The sequence below is a fragment of the Marmota monax genome, unplaced genomic scaffold (assembly GCF_021218885.2).
Source record: "Marmota monax isolate L192 unplaced genomic scaffold, Marmota_monax_Labrador192_F-V1.1 WCK01_AAM20220418_F8-fsc00234, whole genome shotgun sequence".
In the NCBI taxonomy this organism is placed as follows: Eukaryota; Metazoa; Chordata; class Mammalia; order Rodentia; family Sciuridae; genus Marmota; species Marmota monax.
The window spans coordinates 1,890,001-1,914,738 of NW_026692493.1; the positions used below are offsets into that span (position 1 = coordinate 1,890,001).

The following is a 24,738-nucleotide window of genomic DNA, read 5'->3' on the forward strand; positions in this document are numbered from 1 at the left end:
TGGTAGGGTGACCAACTGCCCTGATTTGCCCAGGATTTTCCTAATTTTAGCACTGAAGTTCTTGTGTCCCAGGAAACCCCTCAGTGTTTGGCAAACTGGGATGGCTACATGTTGGCCAAAATCCAAAAGTTTAACCATATTTTGTGTTCACAGGGCTGTGGGGAAAGAAGAGCTGTCTTTTTGCCAGCAGGAATGCAAAATGGTGCAATTCCAATGGGGGAGGAATTGTTTATGTCTTGCAAATTTATATATGCACCTGCCCTTTGCCTCAGAACCCTACATCTAGGTATCTGTCTCAAAGATTTGCTGCCAAAAATAGAAAACAGCTTTTGTAAAAGGCTATTCACTGTAGAATTATTTATCAGGAAAATACTAGTAAAAACCCATGCTGTATGTCTTCACTGTGGAAGTGGTAAATAAAACCATGGGGAAAGCATACACTGGGTAATAGCAGTGCAAAGGTAACATGAGCCTTTTTTTTTTTTAAATATATTTTTAGATGTTGGTGAACATTTGTTTTATTCATTTATTTATATGCTGTTCTGAGAATCGAACCCAGTGCCTTACACATGCTAGGCAAGTGCTTTGCCACTGAGCCACAACCCCAGCCCAATGTAAGCCTTTTTGATAGGGGGAAGAAATTGTTACCACCTTTAGAGAGTATGAGAGGCACTTCTAGCTGCTGCTGAAATTCTGTTCCTGAACTGGATGGCAGTTTCATGGAAGGGTTATTTTGTGTGTACTTTCCTTTAGTATATTTAAAATCAGTGAAAATGTTACTTCAAGAAGGAAAAAGTTACTTCAAGAAGGGAAAGGAGGATGTCTGAAAAAAGTAAGGTACCAGAATATAATTTGTGGTGTGCTCTTTTGTGAAACAAAGGTTGGAAACAATATGAAAATGCATATTACTTTTAGTTTTAAAAAGATTTCAGGTGCTTCGGGGCATGCCTGTAATCCCAGCTACTCAAGAGACAGGAGGATCACAGGTATAAGGCCAGCCTTAGTACTTTAGTTAAGACCCTGTCTCAAATAAAAACCAAAAAGGACTTGGGATGTAGCTCATTAGTAAAGCACCCTCATGAGTTCAATCACCAGTATGGGGGGAAAATGTAGTTACAGGAAGGCTCTGAAATATGAAACTGTGGGGTGTGTGTGTGTGTGTACACATGTGCTAAACTGTTGTATTTATAAAAATGGCAAAAAATAAAAATCAACTCAGCAGTCAAACCTCACATCTTCAATAATAAAAGGTACTTCTTAGTACTACAGAACTAAGTAAGAATACTAGCTTCAACAGCCATTGTTCAGCACTGAGGTCACCCAAGTTATACCAAAATGGGCAAATGTTGCCCAAATAAAATCTTGTTGTTAAAGCTGAAACAAGTTTAAGGCCATTCAAGTTCAAGAGCAGTTAAACAAGTCTTTTAGAGCTCCATCTATTTGTGATTGAATTATGTGACCTTTCTTCCAGTTTATGATCTTAAATTTCTGGTTGACAAAATCCAAAAGGAAAATACAGAATAAATTAATACAACATTAAATAAGAGTAATCACAATTAAGATGAAGTAAGGAAGGCCAAAACATTAAAGTTGTAAAATTGGCTTGTTACTAGTTGGAACCAGTTCCATACCAGGAGTTAGGGGGAGTATATACAAATATTTTCAAATAGATTCCTTATGTTGCTCTGACATGTCCTCTTCATTAGCTCACTGTTAAACCAATCAGAACCTCTATAATCTTCCTTCCTTCCTTCCTTCCTTCCTTCCTTCCTTCCTTCCCTCCCTCCCTCCCTCCCTGGGAGATTGAACCCAGGACCTTGTGTATACTAGGCAAGCACTCCACCCACTGAGCTTTATCCCCAGCCCAGAACCCCTATGTAGGTATATTCCTTTACATTAATAGTACACACTGTCACTCCCTGAAAAGCTGTCAGTCTCAAATGACTTAGTGAATGGAAGGAAACAAAAAGAGGATAAGTGATATTAAGGAGAAATAATAGAATTAGAAAATTCATGCTGGTCAGCTTGTTAGCAACAAGGGATGGTTTCCTGTTGATAAAGTTCCTGTGGAGTGGGAATGATGTCTTACCTGGGGCTGCAGTAGGTAATTGCATGTTCTTCATCTTTGGTCTAACCCCCCAAATCAAAATAGTTTTGCCCTTTATGCAGTAATCTCCTTTAAAAATATGAACATTCAGACGTTTTTGTCCCACTGAGGATACCTTGCTTTTAACTTTTCCCCTTTATCTTCTCTGGACTGGTCACTGTATCTTCCATTTCTTCTTGCTCCTCCCCCTTGGAGACTTCTGCAGACCTATATAGCGTTTTCTCTAACCGTACTTCTCTGACTCTAAGACCCTGAAATCTTTTTGAGTGTTTCAGAATTGGAGTATTTTGGATTACAGACTTTCATATTAGGGGTGTTTAACCAGTAAAGTCTATGCAAATGTTACAAAATCTGAAAAATTCTGAAATCTGAAACAATTCTGGTCCCAATTTTTAAAAATTTTTATTTATTTTTTTTTAATATTTATTTTTTAGTATTTGGCGGTCACAACATCTTTGTATGTATGTGATGCTGAGGCTCGAACCTGGGCCGCACGCATGCCAGGCGAGCGCGCTACCACTTGAGCCACAGCCCCAGCCCCCCAAGCCTGTTTTAAATAAAGGGTACTTAATCTGAATCTGTGCTGAGAGGAAGGGAGCAGGGTCTACTGAGAGAGGTGGCGTGAGATTTCTGTGTTCAGGGTTCTTTCATGAAATGTGGCTGTGGTCTCTTCATGCTGTGATCTGTGTTCTCTCTCATCCTCCTGGTTTTTCAGTTGTGGGTTTGGAAACTACTTCATGTTGTCCCACAGTCACCCAGGCTCTGCTCTTTTTTTTTTTTTAAAACTGGGGCTTGAACCCAGGGACCTTCACCACTGAACAACATCCCCATCCCTTTTTATTTTTCATTTTGAGATAGGGTCTCACTGTTTCTGAGGCTGGCCTTGAACTTGTGATACCCCTACCTCAGCCTTCCAAGTGGCTGGGATTGCAGATGTACACCACCATGCCTGGCTCTGCTCAGATTTTAAAAGCCTCTGCCACTTAGCCATACCCCTAACCCTTTTTATTTTAGACAGGGTCTCGTCTCACTAAATTGCCCAGACTGATGTTGAGTTTGTGATCATTCTGCCTCAGCCTCCCAAGGCAGCCATCATGCTTGGCTTAATATCCATATTTTGATAGAGTCTATCTAGTATATATTTTGATTTCAGCTACTATACTGTTTAGTTTTAGAATAGCATTTTTTTTCTTTAGTAGTTCTGTTTCTCTGGTGAGATTCTCTATCTTTTCATTCATTCTGGCCATCTTTTCCTTTAAATTCTTGATTTTATAGTTGCTTTAAAACCCATTTCTAAGTTGCATGGGGTTGCACATGTAATTCTAGTGACTTTGGAGGCTGAAGCAGGAGGATCACAAGACCAAAGAAAGCCAGCCTCAGCAATTTAGTGAGACCCTGCTTCAAAATAAATAAATAAATAAATAAATAATGTAGGAAATGCAGCTTAGTAGTGAAGTGACCTCCCTCAGTTCAATCTCCAGTACACAGGAAAAAAAATCCATTTTTAGGGGGTGTAACTTAGTGGTAGAGTGCTTGCATTGTGTGTGCAAGGCTCTGGGTTTGATCCCAGCACTGCAAAAAAAAAAAAAAAAAAAAAAAGCCACAAAATCCATTTCTGTTAATTGTACCATCCTGAGATGTCTTAAGCTCTGGGTTTTCTTTCTTTCTTTCTTTCTTTCTTTCTTTCTTTCTTTCTTTCTTTCTTTCTTTCTTTCTTTCGATTGAACCCAGGGGTGTTCTTCAACTAAACTACACCCCAGCCTTTGTTTGTTTTTTGTTTTTGTGTTTTATTTATTTATTTGGCCTTTATTTTATTTATTTTTATGTGGTGCTGAGGATCGAACTCAGGGCCTCACATGTGCTAGAGGAGTGCTCTACCTCTGAGCCACAACCCCAGCCCTTGTGTTTTATTTTGAAACAAGATCTTGCTAAGTTGCCCAAGTTGGCCTTGAACTTTGAGGCTTTCTGCCTCAGCCTTTCCCCTAGCTGAAGTTACAGGTGTGCAGCACTGCCCCCAGCAGTATCTTGTCTTGAGTTCCATTCTGGTGAACAAATAAATTATTGGAAGATCTTTTTTGTCCTTTCAGGCTTAGATTTATTCCTTGTTTGGGTGAATCTGTGTTGGTTTTGGACTGAGCCATAGGCCATGCCTTTGTTCTTGGTAGTTGTAGCAACCATGCTCTGTCATTAACAGACCAAACACGTTTGTGTTTTTCCACAATGTAGAATTTATTAAATAACAATTCATAGACTACACCAGTTTTATCAGTGGCAGTTCAACGAGTACTTGTGAATCACCAGACAATCACAGGTTCTTTTATTCCAATCTTTTTTTTTTTTTTTGAGAGAGAGAATTTTAATATTTATTTTTTAGTTTTCGGCGGACACAACATCTTTGTGTGTGGTACTGAGGATCGAACCCGGGCCACACGCATGCCAGGCGAGCACGCTACTCTTTGAGCCACATCCCCAGCCCCAATTCCAATCTTAATTTCTAGTATCAACAACACTTAAATCACATACCATCCTTCACACAATTATGTACACAGGTTACAGAAAGTCTAGGGAACGGTTTAGGTAGCCACAGGGGTTCAGAAGGCTGAACTGAGAGCAAGGGCAGAGAGCAGATATGGGCCAAAGAGTGACCATAGGTGGTCAGATAAGATTAAGAACCAGCCATGGGCTGTGGATGTGGCTCAAGCGGTAACACGCTCGCATGGCATGCGCGGGGCACTGGGTTCGATCCTCAGCACCACATAAAAATAAAATAAAGATGTTGTGTCCACTGAAAACTGAAAAATAAAAAAAAATTTAAAAAAAAAAAAACAGCCAAAGAACTTGTCAGTGTACAGAGCTGTCAGAGTGCAGGAACTTATTCTAGGCCAGGGTCCAGAGGATGGCAGCTTTAGTGTCAGCTTGCAGAGGGCTGTTTGTGGTCTCATGGTCAGGAGGAACTGCACTCTGCTAAAACCTGAGGACAGAAATTCAGAAGTTCCTGGGGTTGGGGTTGTGGCTCAATGGTAGAGCGCTCGCCTAGCACGCACGAGGCACTGAGTTCTATCCTCAGCACCACATAAATGCAAAATAAAGATATTGTGTCCACCTAAAACTTAAGAATAAATATTAAAAAGAAATTCAGAAGTTCGTCCTTGTGATGATTTTCCTGGGCAAGGCTTATGAGGAGTGACCAGGTGACACGGTCATTGTGCCACCATGTCCTTTCTTTTATGGGTATTAGTGAAGGGAATGCATTATTTGGTGGTCTGCTGTATTCAGTGAGCTCAAGGGCCAGATTTTCTTATATTAGTTTAATATGCCCGTGCATCCATGTGCTTCTGATTAATTCAGTAAGTTTATAGGTAATTTTTCTTATTAGCATGATTAACTTATCACTTTGTGCTTTATGGTTGTGCCTGGCAGGTGGTGGTTTACTTGTACCAACAAGGCATGGAGTCATTCCACTTCAGCACTTAAACTCAAAATGGAGCAACTTACGGCAAACTGCTTTACACAGTGGGGTGGCAGGACTGCTGTTCTGTCCATTGCCGCAGCCCGGCTGGCTGGGCAAAATAACCCGGGGGGGAGACACGAACAACTTGTGTAGATTGATACAGCAGGAGTAGGAGCCGTTTATTGTAGGACAGGAGGGGTATTTATACATTCCACACAGCTTATCTAATTAACATAAACTAGATACATCAGTCAACCAATAAGGAATTTCCACACTTAATGGCTCGCTGGCGTTACTTCACAAACCACTCCCTCTGGCAAAATGCTAGGCGCCATCCAGACTTGTTTACAGACTCTAACATTTGCCAGGCGCCATCCTGACTTGTTTACAGACTCTAACAGTCCATCATGGAGAAACTCAGAGCACAGCATGGCCCTGTAGTCTCAACCAAATGCCTGAGAGTGTTCAGTTAGGTTAGAACACTAACATCTCCCAGAACTGTAGGCTCTCTAGCTAATCTTGTTCCACACATAGCCCCAGCACTCCGTACAGGGAAGAGTCTCCCGTGCTGGGAATCCTTTTTTGTCATTTTAACTTTGGAACCACGTAAATATTTTATATAAGTAAAAAATAAATAAAAAAGAATGAAAAAAAGCCAGGCACAGTGAGTGGCACATGCTACCAGTTTTTCTGAGGAGGCTGAGGCAGAAGCATCACAAATTCAAGACCAGCTTGGGGAACTTATCAAGACCCTGTCTCAAAATAAAGTTTAAAAGAGCCAGGGAGCCCATTGGCACAGTGGCTCATGCCTGTAATCCCAGCATGTCAGAAGGCTAAGACAAGAGGATCACAAGTTCAAGGCCAGCCTCAGCAATTTAGCAAGACTTTGTCTCAAAATAAAAAATTAAAAGGAGGGCTGGGGTTGTGGCCAAGTGGTAGAGAACTTGCCTAGCATGTATGAGGCACTGGGTTTGATTCTCAGCACCACATATAAATAAGTGAATAAAATAAAGATCCATCAACATCTAAAATAAAATAAAATACACATTGGAAATGTTTAAAAAAAAATTAAAAGGGCTGGGATGTGCCTCGGTGGTGCAGTATACCTGGGCTCATCCCCAGTAACCCCCCCCTCCAAAAAAAAAAAAAAAGACCTAAGATATATATTGGTGTTCCTGGAAGCAACAGGGCGGGAAGAAAAAATATGGGAGATATAGTATACAAAATGATTAATGGTTGAGAATTTATAAAGATGAAACTCAAGGACCAAATAAATTCTGAGGAAGATAAGTAAACCTACAACATAAATACAGGAAAAAACAACCAACTGACTAATTACATCCTGACCAAGTGGATGTCTTTAAGGAAAGCAAGGATTGCTTAGTATTGGCACATCTGTTGATTTTATTCACTACAATTAAATAAAGAAAAGTGACTCAGTGAATTTCAACACTCAGATATGTCAAAATACACTGTACTGTCATGTGTATCTAAAGAGAAAAAAGATTTCAGTACTCAGTATAAAACTCTTCTAAAACTAGTAGTTACAGATAGTTTCCTTAATATCATGATTATAGAGTTTAGTGGTGAAAAACAGTTTTCCCCCAGGAACTGGAGATTGAATCCTGGGCCTTGTGCACACCAGGCAGGTACCCTAACACTGAGCTGTATCTCCAGCTCTTAGTGGTGCTGAGATGCATTTCCTTTAAAAATAAGAGTATCTACTCTTACTGCTTCTGTTCAGTTTTACAGTAGAGGTTGGCTAGATAATTTAAAAGAAAAAGAAGCCAGATTTATACAAAGCTGTCTTATTGCCCCAGATTGCTACCTAGAAAACCTGGAAGGCTTTACACTAATGAGAGAGTTTAGCAAAGTTGCTCAATCACAAAAATGTGATTTTAAAAAGATCAAGTTTGTGCTGGGCACAGTGACACATGCCTATAATCTCAGCTACTCCCAGCCACCCTGGAAGCTGGCAGGTGGATCACAAATTCAAGGCCAGCCTGGGCAGTTTAGCGAAACTGTGTCTCAAAATAAAAATAAAAAGGTCTGAGGATGTAGTTCAGTGGTAAAGGGCCCCTGGGTTCAGTCCCCAGGACTGTCAGGAGGGGTTGAGGGGAGAGCCAGTTTGTAACAGGAGCCTGTGGAACAAAGCCAAGTGCAAGAGCTTTATGGAAAAGGTTACAAAAGACAAAGTAACACTTGAGCGAAGGCAGAAGTCTACTGCGGTGACACTGCTGTTTCTGCTAGTTCCGCACGTTGAATCTCTCAATTCACCACAGTTCTAATCATGTTCCTCACAGGTTCTTCCATGGAATTTGTGGGGCTGAACCTAAAATTCACTTATAAAAGTGAGGTATGACGACTAACCAGGATAATGTGGAAAGGAAAACAGAATGGGAGGGCTGCCGTAACAGACGCTCAGAGCCTGCTGTGAGGTCAGCTGAGGAGGCAGCTAGGAACAGGACCCTGTGTAAGTGGGAACGCCATCTGTGACAGACGTGTAGTGCGTATCAGTGAGGAGCAAAATGGACTGGGCTTTCACCTTCATTTGGGCGACAAAGTCAGATCTTTATCTCATTCACTGAATTTAAGATGGAAATATGATGGAAACGGAGAATGTCATGCTAAGTGAAGTAAGCCAAACTCAGAACCAGCCCAATGTTTTCCCTCATGTGGAAGCAAGAGTAAAATAAAGGAAAAGGGGAGGGAGGATAGAATGACGGAAAGAACCAATCAAATACAAATTCATAGCCCAGCAAAAAGAAGTTTAGTCAAGTAGCGGAAGGAGAAGGGGAGAGGGGAGGGAAAAGGGGATTATAAACTGAAATGGATTTCCATGCATGTGTATGTTTGTGGGATGAACCCAACTACTATGTGTAAAATTAAAGCTCTATAAAAAAGGGGAAAAAGATGTAAATATGAAAATTAAATTTTAGATAGAAGTACAGAATATCTTTGTCATCTCAAAATAGGAGGAAGAATTTTGTAAAAATATGGCAAACTATAAAGGAAAAACAAATGATAATTTACTACGATAAACAATTCTCTACATCAAAAGTGGATTAAAAGACAAGCCATAGCTGGAGTGTAACAGCGGGCCCTGGGTTCAATCCACCCCCCCCAAAAAAAACACCACTAGTGGGCTGGAGGTATGGGCCAGTGGTAGAGTACATGCTTAGCATGCCCAAAGCATTGGATTCATCTCCACCACACACACACAAAAACAAAAAACCCTGAGCCACAGCGTGGGAGAAGAAAATTACCATGTGTATAATCCACAGAGAACTGATAACTAGGCTACATAAAGGACTCTTAGGCAGGAAGAGTTTGCCCAGTAGCAAAATAGGCAAAGATATGAGGAATAATTCACAGGAGAAGCCAAAATGACCAATAAAATCTTGGAAAATACTCAGCCTCAGTGATAACACAAATGCACATTAAGACAAGAATTCCACTTCACACTTATCAAAGAACAAGAATAAAAAATTCTGACAACACCAAGGGTAGGCAGGCTATAGAAGGTGAACACTACAAACAGATGGGAGCATAGGTTAATTGTGGGTCTTATTTTTTTTTAGTTGTAGATGGACACACTTATTTATTTGTTTATTTATGCAGTGCTGAGGATTGAACCCAGGGCCTCACTTGTATGAGGCAAGTGTTCTACCACTGAGCCACAACCCTAGCCCCATAGATTGATTTTGTAAAGCACTTGGAGATTAATTGAGTATATAGATTGAGCATCCCAAGTATGAAAACCTGAAATATAAGATACCCAAATTTCAGAACTGTATTTTTTGAAATGTGGTCTCATTATATTTCATCCCCAGCTCTGCAAAATGAAAAAATAAAATATAAATGAAGTTGAGCTTTAGTAAAAAAATTAAGTTATGGAGGCTACAGATAGTAATTATCTCTGAGGAAGAAGAAGGTCAAATGAATTGCTGAGTTCCTCAATATTAGAAATGTTTCATTTTTAAGTAGGACACATATCACCAAATGTTAATATTAAACCTCAGTACATGGATTTTGTTTTTGTTTTGTTTTGTTTTGATACATGGGTACTTGTGCTTTTCTCAGTAACTTTAAATTCTTTAAGCTTTCACAACTAAAATAAAAATATAAAAACGAGATTATTGCAGTGTGGTAATTTTCTAAAAGAAACATGAGCAGAATTTCAAGAGAGCTCTGAGGAGGGACTAGCCATTGTGACAGCTGTTGAAATTCGTGTCTATTCATTCATCTGTGTCAGTGCTGAGTTGATTTTGTTTGACTTTCTCCTCACTGTGCTTTGTGTTTTCCTGCTCCTGTGTACTGGTAAATTTTGATTGGATACCCAGACATTATAAATTTTATCTTGGGTGTTGGGCATTTTTGTATTCTTATAAATGTTCTTGACCTTTGTTTTGAGATGAAGCTAAATTACTTGAAATGGTTTCATTCTGGTAGGTCTTACTTTTAAACTTTGTTCAGTGGAGCAAAAGCAATGTTTTATCTAGGGTCAGTTTTACCCTACCACCAAGGCAAAGGTCTTCTGAGAACTATGTCCAGTGTCCTGTGTGTTAGGAGACTGGCAGGAAGAGGAACCATCCTTGGCCTGTATGGGCTTTGAGGATGGCTCCCTACGAGTTCTTGGGTGATGCTTCCCTGGCTGGGAACCCTCTTCACCATGTGCACTGCTCAGTTCTCAGTGAAAGTTTTGAGGGTCTCCAGAGTGCCAGCTTCTCTGCAGCTCTGCCCCTCCTGTGCTCTATCACCTTGGGCTTCATCTGTTCTTCTCCTGTCGTGGCTGAGCCTCTTTTTCCACCAGAGAGCCGGGCAATGACAGGGCTTCTCTTAATTGTTCACCTTTTTAGAGGGATCACTATCCTTCATTGTCTGATGTCCAATGTCTTAAGGACCATTTCTTCATGCACTGTATCCTTTTTCTGTTTTTCAGTTGTTGCAGATGGGAAGATAAATCTGTTTCCTGTTATTCCATCTTGGCCAGAAGCAAATGTATCAAAACCAGAGGTTTTGAATGAAGGTACAAGGTGTCTGGAAATATCCACTGGTGGTGATGGGGAGCTGAGAGTATAGCTCAGTGGTAGAGCCCTTGCCTATCAGGCACAGGGTCCCAGGTTCCCCTCTTAGCACTGCAAACAAATAAGAAAAACAAATAAGAAAAAGAAAAGGAAATATTCTTGGGACTTAGGAAAGTGCTGACCCCCTTTCTGGATGGGATGCCTGGGTGAGAGAGCAGAGGTGACTCTGTCCTGAGTGGGCATCAAAGAAATAGTCATGTTGAGGGAAGGAGAGAGGGATAAGGCTTGGGAGAAAAGCTCCCTAGAATAATCCAGGGCTGCAGAACGAGATTTGGAGGTCATGACCAGAAGAAAGGGATGGAAGAGCTCCTGGTGAGGACATTCTGGGTGGGGAGGAGGCTGCAGTGGGAGGCTGCAGAAGGCCAGGCTACCAGGGCAGCTGCCAGCTAAGGAGGAGCCTTGCTCTTTTCCAGGGTCACTCATTTCTCAAACTATGCTATTCAGGGACATGGGTACCATTCTTCCTTCAACTTACATTGAACAGAATTTGTCAAGATGTATCTTAAACAGAATTTGTCAAGATGTTATGTTCCTAGAAGTTGAGGACATAAAAAGGATCCAAACATTTTATATGTGTGTGTGTGTGTGTGTATGTGTGTGTGTATATTTGATATATTTGATATTTAAACCATTGGTTCAAAATCAGAATAAACAGGCCTAAAGTCAACATTATAGAAACATTTCCTTATTTTAAAAACTGTATAGCTCAGTTGGTAGCATGATTGGCTTACATTCACAAGGACCTGGGTTCAATCCCCAGCACCACCAAAAACACAAAACAAAAACTGTATACAGTGCTGAAAAGTTAATTCTGAGTTATTTAGTTAGTAATTTCAATTAGGAAATGTCAGGTATAAAAACAATTACCTGTTTCAGAAGATGGTAATACTAATATATCTGAGTTATTGGCACAACATTAAGTATTTCTTTTGTTTGGTTTTTATAGGAACTTTAAAAATACTAATTATGTTTCTGTATTTTTATGTATCTATGTATTCTTCCTCCAGTTTTAACAGTGATATCTTTTTCTTTCTTTCTGTCTTCCTTCTTTCATATATTTTTAGTTCGTGTTTTCTGGTGAAGTATTTTAAAAACAAATCCCAGAAATAATGTTGTTTTATCGTGAATACTTCTCCCTAGCAGATAAGGACAATTTTTATCTTTGAAAATAAAACTACCATGTTATTATTGCAAATTAGAGAACATAATAATTCCTTAATTTCTTCGAGTATCTGTCTATATTCTTATTTTCCTAATAACAAATAATTTTTTTCCAGATGACCGTTCTAATTGGATCCAAACAAGATCTGCTTTTTTGTACCATTGACGCTCAATCACTGAGCCACATCCCCAGCCCTTTTTAAATTTTATTTAGAGATAGGATCTCTCTAAGTTGCTTGGTGTAGATCCTTAGAATTTAAAAAAAAAATTATTTTAATTGTCAATGGACTTTATTTATTTATATGTGGTGCTGAGACTTGAACCCAGTGCCTCACACATGCTAGGCAAGCACTGCACCACTGAGCCACAACCCCAGCCCTAGATCCTTAGAATTTCTACAGATTAAAATTAAGTACACTTGAGCTTACAGTCAGAACACACACTCACATGCACACATTCTGTCTCTCTCTCACTTCATTATGAGGAAGAGAACATAATTAGATGTCCCATGGCCTACAGACATTGAATGATCAAATGCAGTATAAATAATAACTATGTTTGAAATGTTTGAGTAAATGCAAACTAGAATAAAAATCAGTAACAAAAGTGAAGTGTTAAAATGACCCAATCAGAACTTATAGAAAAGTAGAAATGAAAGACAAAATGTAAACTAAACAGATTAAACACAGATGAAGATTGAATTAGTAAAAAGAACATAAACTGAAAAAATTATCCAGAGTGCAGCACTGAGAGATGGGAGGTGAACAGTGACATTGAGAGGAAATAGACATTAGAATAAAAAGATGTAACTGGCACACACCTGTAAATCCCAGCGACTCAGGAGGCTGAGGTAGGAGGATTGTGAGTTCAAGGCCAGTCTCAGTACCTTGGCAAGGCCCTGAGGAACTTAGACCGTGTCTCAAAATAAAAAATAAAAATGGCTGGTAATGTAGCTCAGTAGTTAAGTACCCCTGGGTTCAATCCCAGTACAAAAAGAAAAAGAAAGAAAGATGATGTAAAATGAAGTTGGAATTCCAGATTAAAAACATATGGGAAGGGGCTGGGGATATAGCTCAGTTGATAGAATGTTTGCCTCACATGCATATGGCCATGACCATGGCCCTGGGATTAATCCATAGCACCACCAAAAAAAAAAAAGAAAAAAAAAGAGAGAGAGGCATTATTTAAGTGTTAATAACTTCAAACTTTAAAAACAACTAATAAAAGACACAAATCCATAGATTTATGAAGCATGATATGTCCCAAGTAATTTAAAAAAATAAAAAAATTTTAAAAAACCCAAAACTTCATACCCATACATTGAAATTATATAACACCAAAGATAAAAAGAAGATATTAAGCTAGAGGTAAAAGTTAGATTATCTAAAAGGGAATACCAGGGGCTGAGGCTGTAGCACAGTGGTAAGAGTGCTTGCCTCGCATGTAGGAGGCACTGGGTTCAATCCTCACGACTGCATAAAAAAAAAAAAAATACATAAAGATACTGTGTTCATCTACAACTAAATAAATATTTAAAAAAAATCCTTCCGGGGGCTGGGATTGGTAGAGTACTTGCCTAGCATGTGTGAGGCACTGGGTTCAGTTATTAGCACCATATATAAACAAACAAATAAATAAGGGTCCATCAATAACTAATAAAAAATAAAAAAAAGGGAATACCAACTAAGCTGACAACAAATACCAGTATGAATAGAAGCTACTAGAGAGTAGTATAATTCCTGAAATTGATGAGAGAATATAGTTTTTTCCCCCAGCCTATGGAAAACAATTTAAATGGTTGGATTAAAAAATAATCTAATGGGCTGGGGATGTGGCTCATGCAGTAACGCGCTTGCCTGGCATGCGCTGAGCGCTGGGTTCGATCCTCAGCACCACATAAAAACAAAATAAAGATGTTGTGTCCACCAAAAACTGAAAAATAAATATTAAAAAAAAAATCTAAAAAGGCTGAGGTTGTGGCTCAGTGATAGAGTGCTTGCCTAGTGCCGGTGAGGCACTGGGTTCGATCCTGAACACCCCATAAAAATAAATAAATAAAAATAAAGGCATTGTGTCCACCTACAACAATAACAACAACAACAAAAAACAATCTAAGAACTGAACATATTAAAGGAACTTCTAAATCAAAATGTAGGAGCTGAGAAATATTATTTAATATAATAAAGATTATTCAAAACGTCTACCAGAATGTAAGAGCTGGTAGACAGCTCCATAGGATAGAATCTGCCGGTGCTCTGAGGGCATCTGCTCATCTGGACAAAGTGGAGCTTTTGATTTTTAGAGGATTTATAGGGCAAGAAGAGTAGTTAGGCTCTGTGGCCTCTCAAGGTGGAAAGCCTCCAGCAGACCTCCCTACACTCGCTGGAACTCTGGAGGGCCATATCCTTGGGGTTAGCATACACTGAGGCCTGTGCCCTCACTCCAGTCCCTGTTCCCAGTTGGCTATCTTTTCCTGCACTTAGAAGGAAAAAAGAAAAGGGGTAAATCTGTCTGTTATGGATTAGCTTTTATTAGGATTTTGAGCCTGGATTTATACTTTGTGGTGGTTCAGGAAAATCAAGCTTGAATTTATGGTGTTTTGGCTTGATAATGCCTTCAGGCATCCTGCAGGAGATGGAGAAAGTTATCTTCATCCTAAGATTCATTAACCCAGCTGTGGTTAAGTGTGTGTCCCTCAAAATCAGGTTGGCACTTAATCCCTGATAATTTTTTTCAGGACATTGATTAGTAGTACACAGACAAAAATGACAAGGCACACCAGGAAAAAAGGCACCATCGGTTAGAACCAGCAGAAACAGCCCCTCTGGGCTTCAGGTATCAGAAGAGCTGGGCGTGGCGGTGGCAGACTATAGCAGAGGGTTGTTTCAGCCCAGGAGTTTGAAGCCAGCCTGAGCAATGTAGCAAAAGCCCATGTCAAAAAGAATTAAATGTGTAGGGTTAACAACAAATTACACGCAGCAAAGAGAAGAACAGTGAACCAGAAAACCGGTCACAGGAATCACACTGAATGAAGCAGAGAACATAGCAAAAAACACAGGAGAGGGGTTGGCGGTGTGGCTCAGTGGTGGAGCTCTCGCTTAGCACGTGTGGGGCACTGGGTTCCATCCTCAGCACTGCAAAAAAATAAATCAATAAAATAAAGGTATTATGTCCATCTACAACTAAAAAAAATTTAAAAATACAGAATAGAGGTTCCATGGCATGGAGCATGGAGGGAGAATATCTAATGTAAATTTTTTTGGTGTTCTAAAAGGAGAAGAGAGAACAGTCAGATTTATTATTTGAGAAGATAAAAGCTAAAGATTTTCTACAATTGGTGAAAACAACAAGTCTTCAGATTCAAGAAAACGAATGATGAATCATAAGGAGAATGAATAAATAAAAAAATTAAAGCTAGTCAAAACAGAATAAAACATCAAAGCACCAAAGACAGAAAGGGATCTTAAACCAGAGGAAGAAGACAGATTAACTTAATTTGAGCCATAGTTAAGAGGACGGTTTGTGTTAGTTTTTATTGCTTGTGACAAGATATCTGAGATAAAACAAAAGGAGGAAAGATTATTTTGGCTCTTTGTTTCTGAGGTTGCAGTTCCTGTACTGTTGCCCACATTGTTTTGGAGCCTGTGGGGAGACAAGATATCGTGCAAGAGAGCATGTGGTGACTGGATATAAGGAGAAAGAGAAAGGAAGGGGCTTGGGTCCCAGTGTCCTCTCCAAGGGCACCACGTCAGTGACCTAACTTCCTTCCATTGGGTATTACCTCCTAAAGGTTGTCACCTTCCAGTAGTGCCAAAGGCTGGTGACAGAGTCTTTCGCACATGAGCCTTTGGGGAGCACTTCAGACCCACATTGTAGCATGTTAAGTGCAACAGTGGGAAAGCCAGTGGGCTGAAGTCTTCATGCTGAGAGCAACAACGGCTGACCTTCACTTCCTACCAGGCAAAACTGTCTTTCACGAATACGGGCGAGTCTCAGTGACATGACTTCTTCTGAACCTCCCCTATGGCCTCAGTAGCAGAAAAGTGAAGAGGACCATGACAGACACCAAGGCAAAGAAAAGAAGAATTAGGATGAAATAAAGACATTTTAAGGAAAACAGAAATTGAATTTGTTACTAACACCCAGCTGTGGTTAAGTGTGTGTCCCTCAAAACCAGGTCGGCACCTGATCCCTGGTGCAGTGGTGTTAAGAGGCGGGTTCTGTGGGAGGGGATTAATTCACACGGGCTTTACTCTGGTGGATGAGAGCTGCAGCTGACCTAAGGACTTGAGGGAGTCTGCCCGTCCTTTCTGTCCATCTGCCTCATGAGAGCACCAAGGAGGCTCCTCTGTGAGGAAGAAGCCCTTAGCAGACATCTGTCCAGTGATGCCTGGATCTTAGACTTCCCAGCCTCCAGAATGATGGGAAACACATGTGTTGCTCATAAATCTCCCTGTCTGTGCTACTTGGCAGGAATGGACTAAAACATAGCCCTTTACTAAATATGATTCCAAAGGGTGGGTCTTAGGCAGAAAACTGATGCCACTGATGAGAATCAGGGCAAGTTCCATTTCCCCAGATGTTGAAGGTTGAACACCCAAGAAACAGCGAGGCAAGCATAGAAAGCAGCTTCTATTTAAAGGTGGAACAGAGGTGGACTTCTCTGAAGAGAAGGGGCCTCAGAGCTGGGTGTCTGAGGAAGTGGGGGTGTCCTACCCCTTTTACAGGTTTTAGATTTCCTTGGTTCTCACACCTTCCTTCCCCCTTTATCTTGTCTAAATGACTAGTGGTCAAAAGGTGGGGAAGCAGCCTTCCAGGGGTGCCTCTCCACATCTGCCAGATGGGCAGGAAAGGAGCCACCCAGGAGGTGCTCCAGTGACGATCCCACAGCCCTGCAGGGAGGGACGCTTCCCTGAAACACAGCCTTGGCAGCAGATGGAAGAGGAGGGAGAAGGGCTTTGGAGAGATTGGCATTTTATTTTCTTTCCTCTTGAATAAGCCCCTATATTCTGATTGGGCCCGATTATTTATTACCTTCACTGGCTGTCCTTTTGCCACTCCCCCCACCAAACAATAGCCCAGGTGAAGAACTGAGATTCAAGAAAGGGTTAACAACAAATATGTTAGTAAATACAAATGAACATTAGGGTTGGGGACGTCACTCAGTGGAAGAGTGCTTGCCTGCCTTTGATATGGAAGGCCCGTGTCTGAGTCCCAGCACTGGGAAGGAAAAGCATCTTGATATTGGTAGGTTTGCTCAGTGTATTGGTTTTTGCCTGTGGTTCTGGAATACATGCTCTTTCATCATGAGTTCCTTTGGAAATCTCATTCTGTTTTGGAAAAAAAATGAATTTCTTCTTTTTTTTTTTTTTTGTACCAGGGATTGAACTCAGGGGCACTTGACCCTGAGCCATATCCCCAGCTTTAATTTTGTATTTTATTTAGAGACAGGGTCTCAGTTGCTAAGCACCTCACCATTGTTGAGGCTGGCTTTGAACTTGTGATCCTCCTGTCTCAGCCTCCCGAGTCTCTTGAGATTACAGGCATGGGCCACCGGGCCTGGCTGATTTCATTTTTTTTAAAATTTCATTTAATCAATTAATTTTATGAGTTACCTACATTTCCCAAACATACAACTGAAGACCAAAGAATCACATCCAACCCTAGGAAAGGAGTTTGCTTCTGTTTTGGTGCTCAGGAAGGACCTCCTGGCTGCTGCCCAGTTGTGTTTTGTTTCTTAGCTTCTTGTTCTGAGTTCCTTGAGCCCCCTTCCTTGAGAAGGAGAATAAATAGTACACAACCTTCTCAGCTCATCTGTTAGCACAAAAGGACTGAACCAGATGCAAACTTCAGGGATCAGCAGAGCCTTTCTTTAGCAACAAAATTGACCTAAGGACTTGAGGGAGTCTTCCCGTCCGTTCTGTCCATCTGCCTCATGAGAGCACCAAGGAGGCACCCACTTTCCGGTGGAAAATGAGCTCCTGGCCAAAGGGGGAGTCTGTGCTTATATGGTTACACTGAGAGGTGACTTGATTATTGACAGAGTGTGTCTAATGGAGGGCCTGGGGTCAGTGTTCAGTATGTATCTCTTTCCCTCCAGGGTCCCATTGTACTGTCACTGGGAAAGGATTTATTTATTTGTGTGTGACACACACACACACACACATTGATTGATTGTAATTGGGCACAATACCTTTATTTTATTTATTTATTTTTATGTGGTGCTGAGGATCGAACCCAGCACCTTGCACATGCTAGGCGAGCACTCTATCACTGAGCCACAACCCCATCCCGGGAAAGGATTTATTTTGAGAAGGATCTATTTGGCGTCCTCTGAGAGACTGCCAATCTAGGCTTGATGGATATCTCCTCCCCAGAGATGGTCTTGCCACTGGGGGATGTTTGCTTTGCTTCTAGGCATTGTCTCAGCACTGAGAAAGGAGGTATTGGGAAAGTTTCAATATTATTATCAATGTGTTGCCTTCCTCCTCACTCTCTCTTCCCAGGCCACACTGTTTTAGGGTTTGTCATTTTTCATATCTCATCATCTTTGCTGTGCTTAAGATACATAGCCATACAGGGATTTTGTTTCTCTGTCACTGGGAAATGAGGGGCAAGTATTAATTTTAAAAGCGGAGGCAATGAACACTGTTGAGTTTACAGTAGACGTCAGTGACATCATATCCCTCCTTTCTTCTTTCAGTAAATTGAGTTAGTCAGCTTGCTTTGGGATATATTCTGATAAATGCATCACCTGGTGATTTCATTGTGTGCAAACAGTGTGGAATGCCCTTATACAATTAAGATGGCTGCAACATCACTAGGTGATATGATCTTATGAGGCCAGGTTATACATGCTGTCTGTCATTGACTGAGATGTCATTATGTGGCACCTTGTTGTACTTGTTGAGCACTTATATGCCAGGCTTGTTGAATGACTCTTAGAACTTTTTGAAAAATATTAGTTCACAGGTGAAAAAGTTAGGAAGGTTGTTTGGATTATATTAAGGTACAGACTAAGCTGCTATAAAGAGATCCCGGAGACCACTGGCTTGAGTGGGGCCTTTCTTTCTCACAAAGATTGGTCTGGTAGTCACCCTTCCTCAATCTGTGGATCCAGAGTAGCTGCTCTGCCTCTTGGTCTCTCAGGGACAGAAGGGTCACAAGAACCACAGGAGCTCTCATGCCAAGTGAGAACTTGGGTTCTAGTTCCTTCCTCTCACATGTCATTGACTAGAGTTTGGTCACATAACTACAGATGGCTGCAAGAAAGGTGGAAAACGTAGGTTTAAGAAAGGTGTTGCTGTTGAAGACAGAGAGAGTAAATGCTGGGGACCAGTGGAATTTCCCACCCTGCCTGGAAGCACCCCTGGCAGAGTCTGTCTGGCTTGCTCGTGCACTGTGGGGTTTGAGAAAAAATTGATTTATTTGTTTAGTCAGCAAATCCATAAAAGATGCTAACTATGTGTCAGGCCTGGAGTTTTGACCCAGAGAAGGGAAGACTGGGTCAAAACTCCTAAAGGAGCTGTCTGTTCTGGGGACAGGCATGCACTCCTTCCCCAGCAGATCCCTCTGAGCCATGCAGCCTGAGGCAAGAGAGGCCGGAGCCGCTTGTGCACAGGGCTAAGGTGGCTGTGCTTCCACAACTGCAGATGGCTTAGGACTTCTTTGAATTCATTAACGTAGACTTAGGTAAAGTATCCTTTCACGATTATTTTAATTTACCTTTATATTTGTGGCTATTCTTTTTACCTCTGACTTTGGGTTTTTGTTCACCTGTTTACCCCCTTTTTAAAATAAGGGGTTTGTTTTTTGGGGGGGTATTTTTTCCCCAGTAGTCTGTGCCCAGAATAGACGTGTTGTGTTTGCCCTCTGAGCACAGATACTCGTCCCCACAGGCTCATGCTGCTTTTTCTGTCGGACCAGGTGGAATCCTCACATTTAACCTAGTAGAGTATTGCCTAGCTTGCTCTCTGGGGCAGAAAGCAGATCTTGGGTTCTGCGGAGTTGGGACTGTGGGGCAGCTCACAACAGCTGCCAGCCTGATGCCCTGAGGGTGGGGCTGGGAAGAGAGGTGAGCAATCAGCACTGCTGTGGCGCCACCAAGACCGACCTCAGTGTGTGCGGGGGGGCCCCTTCGCTGTCACTTCTTTGTGCTGAGGGTCATTGAGAGTGGAGTGTGCAGGGAGCTGTTCCAGCCCTTGGAATAGAGTTCTGTTCAGTCAGACCTCACCACGGCTCTGTGGTGGAGATTCTGAGAAAACAGGAGGGAGGGGTTATGTAGCCCTCACATTTTTCAGTTTACCAGTTCCTGGTCTTAGGTCACATACAAAACCAGGACTTTGACTATAAGTCTTTAAAGAAAAAAATAAGAGTCCTTTTGTGGCCTGACAGGTCATATGGTACTAGACTCCAATTTTCTCTTAACGACAGTCTCCATTACAGAATGTTCTGTTTTGATGGGCTCTTTCTTGGAACAATAGGGTCATGTGGGCAACATTTCTGTTTGAAATCTACCTTCTGTCTGATGGTTCTGCCACCTGACAAAGTGAATAAAGAAGTGGAACCTCAAGTTCCTTTCGCTTGGCTTGGGTAAGAGTGCAGAAGGTGCTGGTAGTCCCCAGGGACTGTTGGAGGGGAGGGATCCTCCTAGACCAGCCAGGGCAGGAGCCAGCTCTTGTTCTAAAGATGTGTCAAGTGGCCTCTGTGTCATCCAGGGAAGTAAAGGATAGCCTTCTCTCTTGTAAGTGTCTCTGTAGAGGGTAGGATGCAATTGCTGGGTATGAGGACATTTGGTGAAGAGGTGCTATCTGAGAGAATGCTCTGGAACCAGTTTACCAGTTCCTCTGACCCTGAAGTCGGCTGCAGCTGAACCTGTGCCAATGCAAGGAACTCTGAAAGGTGCCCCTGGTGCTTTCATTGTTGAGTATTGTTTCTTAAAGTGCATGGATGACTGATAGAAGTGCAATAAGTTTTTTTTTTTTTTAATTTAATGTGTATCTGTTTTAGTCAGCTTTTTCACTGCTGTGATTAAATGATCTGACCAGCGGAACTATAAAAGAGGAAAAAAATATTTGAGGGCTCACGGTTTCAGAGGTCCTAGTCCACAGAAGACCAGGTCCATTCCTCGGGGCTCGAGGTGAAGCTGAACACCCTGGTGGAAGAGTGTGGCAGAGAGAGAGGCAGTTCACATGATGATCAGGAAGCAGAGAGAGACTCCATTTATATAACCCCAAACCACAACCAGAGCCCACCCTCCACCACACCCTATCACTTCACTTACCACTCAGTCAACCCTATCGGGATTAATTCACTGACTGGTTAAGGCTCTTACAATCCAATTGTTTCTCCTCTGAACCTTCTGCGTTGTCTGACGTGAGCTTTGGGGGACACCTCACATCCAAACCATAACAGTAGCAAAGGGTACTGATAAAGCTCGTGAAGCAAATGGCCAATCCACAGTAACCCAATTTTATTTCAAGTATCAGTGGTAATGTAAACAGAGTTCTCAAGTACTGGTCTATAAAATTGGTGAGATGAGCTTAAATATAAGGGTAGTTTTTTTTAAATCATTTTTTCAAAGTAGAACATCCTCAATCCTAAGATTATGGCCTGCTTTTTTGTTTGTTTGTTTGTTTTTAGTTGTAGTTGGATACAATACAATAAAACTGAAATTTTATTTATTTATTTATTTTTATGTGGTGCTGAGGATCGAACTCAACACCCCGCACTTGCTATGTGAGTGCTTTACTGCTGAACCACAACCCCAGTCCATGGCATGCCCTTTTTTAATATTTAAAAAAGTCCTTCTTGGAGCTGGGGACATAGCTCAGTTGGTAAAGTACTTGCTTTGCATGCACAAGACCCTGGGTTCAGTCCCTACCACCACACACACACACACACACACACACACACACACACACACACACCAAAAAAAATTCTAAAATCAAGATGATTGTAGACAGTGGGTTTATCTTGTTTCTTTCCTTTTCTCCTTTGTGTCTCCTTTTCTTTTTTCCTTTCCCTTTTTTGCTTGGTAAAGCTAAAAGGTTGGTAGCCACATTAGGTCTCTGAGTTAAAAGAAGAAAGCTGCGAACCTGCACATCTGCAGATCCCCGAGTCTTATACCACTGAGCTCAGCTGACCCTGGACAGGTCCTGGCCATGGTGAGGAACGGAGGGGCAGTTCTTGTCAGGAGAGCTGGCCTGTCTTGTTCTTGTTTGGAGGTGACATCCTCACTGAACTGTTTGGTAATTTAGGTGCACACATGATGTCGGCTTCCTTGTCATCTCACATTTCAGAAGTTGTGATTAAGTGAGCAACAGAACGACTCTGTTTGCTTGTGGTTCTGGAGACTGACCAAGACCTCCCACAGGCTAGGCAAGTGCTCCACTTCTGAGCTGCACCTCTAGCAACTGGGGTTAATTTTGGTCTTTGTTGTAAAAAATTTGGTCTGTCCAGGTGTGGTGGCACACGCCAATGATCTCAGCGGCTTGGGAGATCAAAGCAGGAGAATCTCATGTTTGAGGCCAGCCTGGGCAACTTAGGGAAACCTTTACTCAAAATAAAAATTTTGAAAAGGGGTGGGGAGTGAAGCTTAGAGGTACAGCACTCCTGTGTTCAATCCCTAGTGCCTCAAAAAAAAAAAAAAAAAAAAAGTTCTGTATTTAAGTCCTCAGGAATCTTTGACTGAATACAAAGTGTATGACATAAGCCTACCCTGAAGGGAATTTCTGATTCAGAGATGGCATGTGTGTCCCAGGGCCTGTGGTATCAGTATTTCACAGCATCCAGTCCTTGTCCTCAGTGGAGCAGCACAAAGGTGGACTCTCAGTAAGTCTGCAGGTGGCAATGCCAGCGAGACACCCCCACCCTGCCCCCTGCCAGTGGGAAAAGCAAGTCTGCCACTCACACTGCCAAGCCTGACAGGTGTTGAGACAGACTCATGCACCAGTTCATGGTACTAGAAGATAAGTGTGGGTCATGGGATGGGCTGGTGTCTGGGGTTTACTCCCAAATGGCCCAGCAGGACACAGTCTGAGCAACACAGGTGGCCAGGCCTGACTGCTGCAAGGTGAATGGGCACTCAGGGCTTATCACCCTTACACTGTTCTTGCTAGTTCAGATATATATGAAATTCCCAAAATAAGTTAAAAATGAAAGAATATGTAAAAATCGAAAGAAACCCCAGGCCACCTAAGAACAGTACTGAGGTAGAAATTCCAGTTTCACCTGCTGGTTTCATTCCAGGAATGTGCTCAGCAGCCAGTTGGCCCCTGCCACAGCTGTGGAGAGGGAAGCCCTCTAGCTGCACCCTTGCCCTGTTGGGGGGTAGGTCTGCTGGGGGCATAGAGGCTCAACAGGTAGGGTCCAGCTACGAGTCCAGCACTGCTGTTCTCCCACTGTCCTCCCCTGCACCTCGGGGCAGGGCACAGCGGTCGTGCTTGCAGGTGAGTCAGGGCAGCTCCTCTCCCTCATGGAGGTCCTGGAGTCTGCGTTCTGACCAGTAGTCACTGTGGCGTGTGTTCCTGTGAGGGCCCATGTTGTTTGGTGTGTGTGTTTAATCACATCGATATACTGTGCTGTGGGCCTGATTGTGTTTTCTGTGAGAGTCTTCCGTGCTGCCCATGTAGTCTCTAAGTGTGTATGGTTTTCACGTGTGTGCTGCATATTCTTGCCACCTCATATTTGCCTGTGGTCCTCCAACAGGCTGGAGGGGCCTGCCGGGCCAGGCAGGGACGTGGTCCTGTGGCCAGAGCCAGCCCTCTGCTGCCTGGAGTGCGGAGCCTCTTGCATTCACCTGCCGGCCTTCTTATCTGCCAACTAAAGAGGTGTGGAGTGAGAATATATCATCATTTTCCCAAAGAATGAGATTTTCATTTATTTTATCTTACTTTTTAAAGTTTCAATACTGATTCATGTTATTATGTTTATTCTTTTATTATGTTTATTTATTTATTTTTGTTTTGTTTATTTGCACTGATGGTGATTTCTAACTTAACTGAATTGCATAGTTTGTTTTAGTTTAAACCTTATATCATGATAAGTATATTTGAAACAATGCATATATTGTTTTATAAAGCGCTACTATGTCTCACATATTTTTCCCATGAATTTTAACTAATATTTTTGTTATCCAATTGTAAATATTTCTTAATTAACTTTTTCCTAATTAATTAATATTATTATTATTAATTTCTTTCTTTCTTTTTTCTTTCCTTTTCTTTTTTTTTTTTTTTTTGTGTGTGTGTGGCACTGGGGATTGAATCCAGAGGCACTCTAATCACTGAGCTGTATCCCAGCTCTTTGTAAATATTTTATTTTGAAACAGGGTTTCCCTAAGTTGCCCAGACTGGCCTTAAGCATATCCTCCTACCTCAACATCCCAAGTGTCTGGGATCACAGTTGTGTATCATCATACTTACTGGTTTTGTCTTTCATGATTTTGCTTTCTGAGGTTTCAGCTACCTCAGCTACATGGTCAACTGTACTCTAAAAATACTAAATGGAAAATTCTAGAAATAAACAATTCATAAGTTTTAAATCGCTTCCCATTCTGAGTAGCATGATAAAGTCTCATTCAGTTTGGCTCCATCCTGCCCAGGACATGAATTTCCCTTTAGTCCTGTATATCCACACTGTGCATATTACTTGCCCATTTGTTACTTAGAGCATCCCAGTTATCAGATTGACTGTTGTGGTATCAAAGTGCTTGTGTTCAAGTAACCCTTATTGTACTTACTAATGGCTCCAAAGTTCAATAGCTGTGATGCTGGTAATTTGCATATTCCAAAGACAGCTATAAAATGTTTCCTTGATATCGTCTCACATCACAAGAAGCAGCAGCATAAATACAGTAAAGATATGAATAAGTAAATACAATAAGATATTTGGAGACAGACCACATTAACATAATTCTTATAGCATATTAT

At 41.5% G+C, this 24,738-nt stretch overlaps 1 protein-coding gene, 1 non-coding gene and 1 pseudogene across 15 annotated transcripts in view; 2 read left to right on the plus strand and 1 right to left on the minus strand.

Moving 5' to 3' along the window:
* Positions 1-2,123, minus strand: part of LOC124092127 (small ribosomal subunit protein eS27-like) — a 16,557-nt pseudogene extending 14,434 nt beyond the window's left edge.
* Ppp6r2 (protein phosphatase 6 regulatory subunit 2) overlaps positions 1-24,738 on the plus strand; it is a 97,491-nt gene that overhangs the window by 21,776 nt on the left and 50,977 nt on the right. For 2 of the 14 annotated variants that reach the window (XM_046443592.2, XM_046443585.2), the window contains one exon: positions 10,501-10,594. The exons of 1 other annotated variant lie outside the window; for it this stretch is intronic. Coding sequence is in view for 1 of the 13 variants with exons in the window: in XM_046443583.2 (XP_046299539.1) it covers positions 10,582-10,587; positions 23,516-23,637 (128 nt within the window). In the remaining 12 variants the exon portion in view is untranslated. Of the gene's footprint in view, positions 1-10,500; positions 10,595-23,515; positions 23,638-24,738 lie in introns of those variants that run through there. 11 more of the 14 variants (XM_046443590.2, XM_046443589.2, XM_046443582.2 and 8 more) reach the window with 7 other exon arrangements.
* LOC124092179 (small nucleolar RNA SNORD62) lies at positions 15,797-15,871 on the plus strand. The gene has a single exon (XR_006851544.1). It is a non-coding gene; the product is annotated as a small nucleolar RNA SNORD62 (small nucleolar RNA).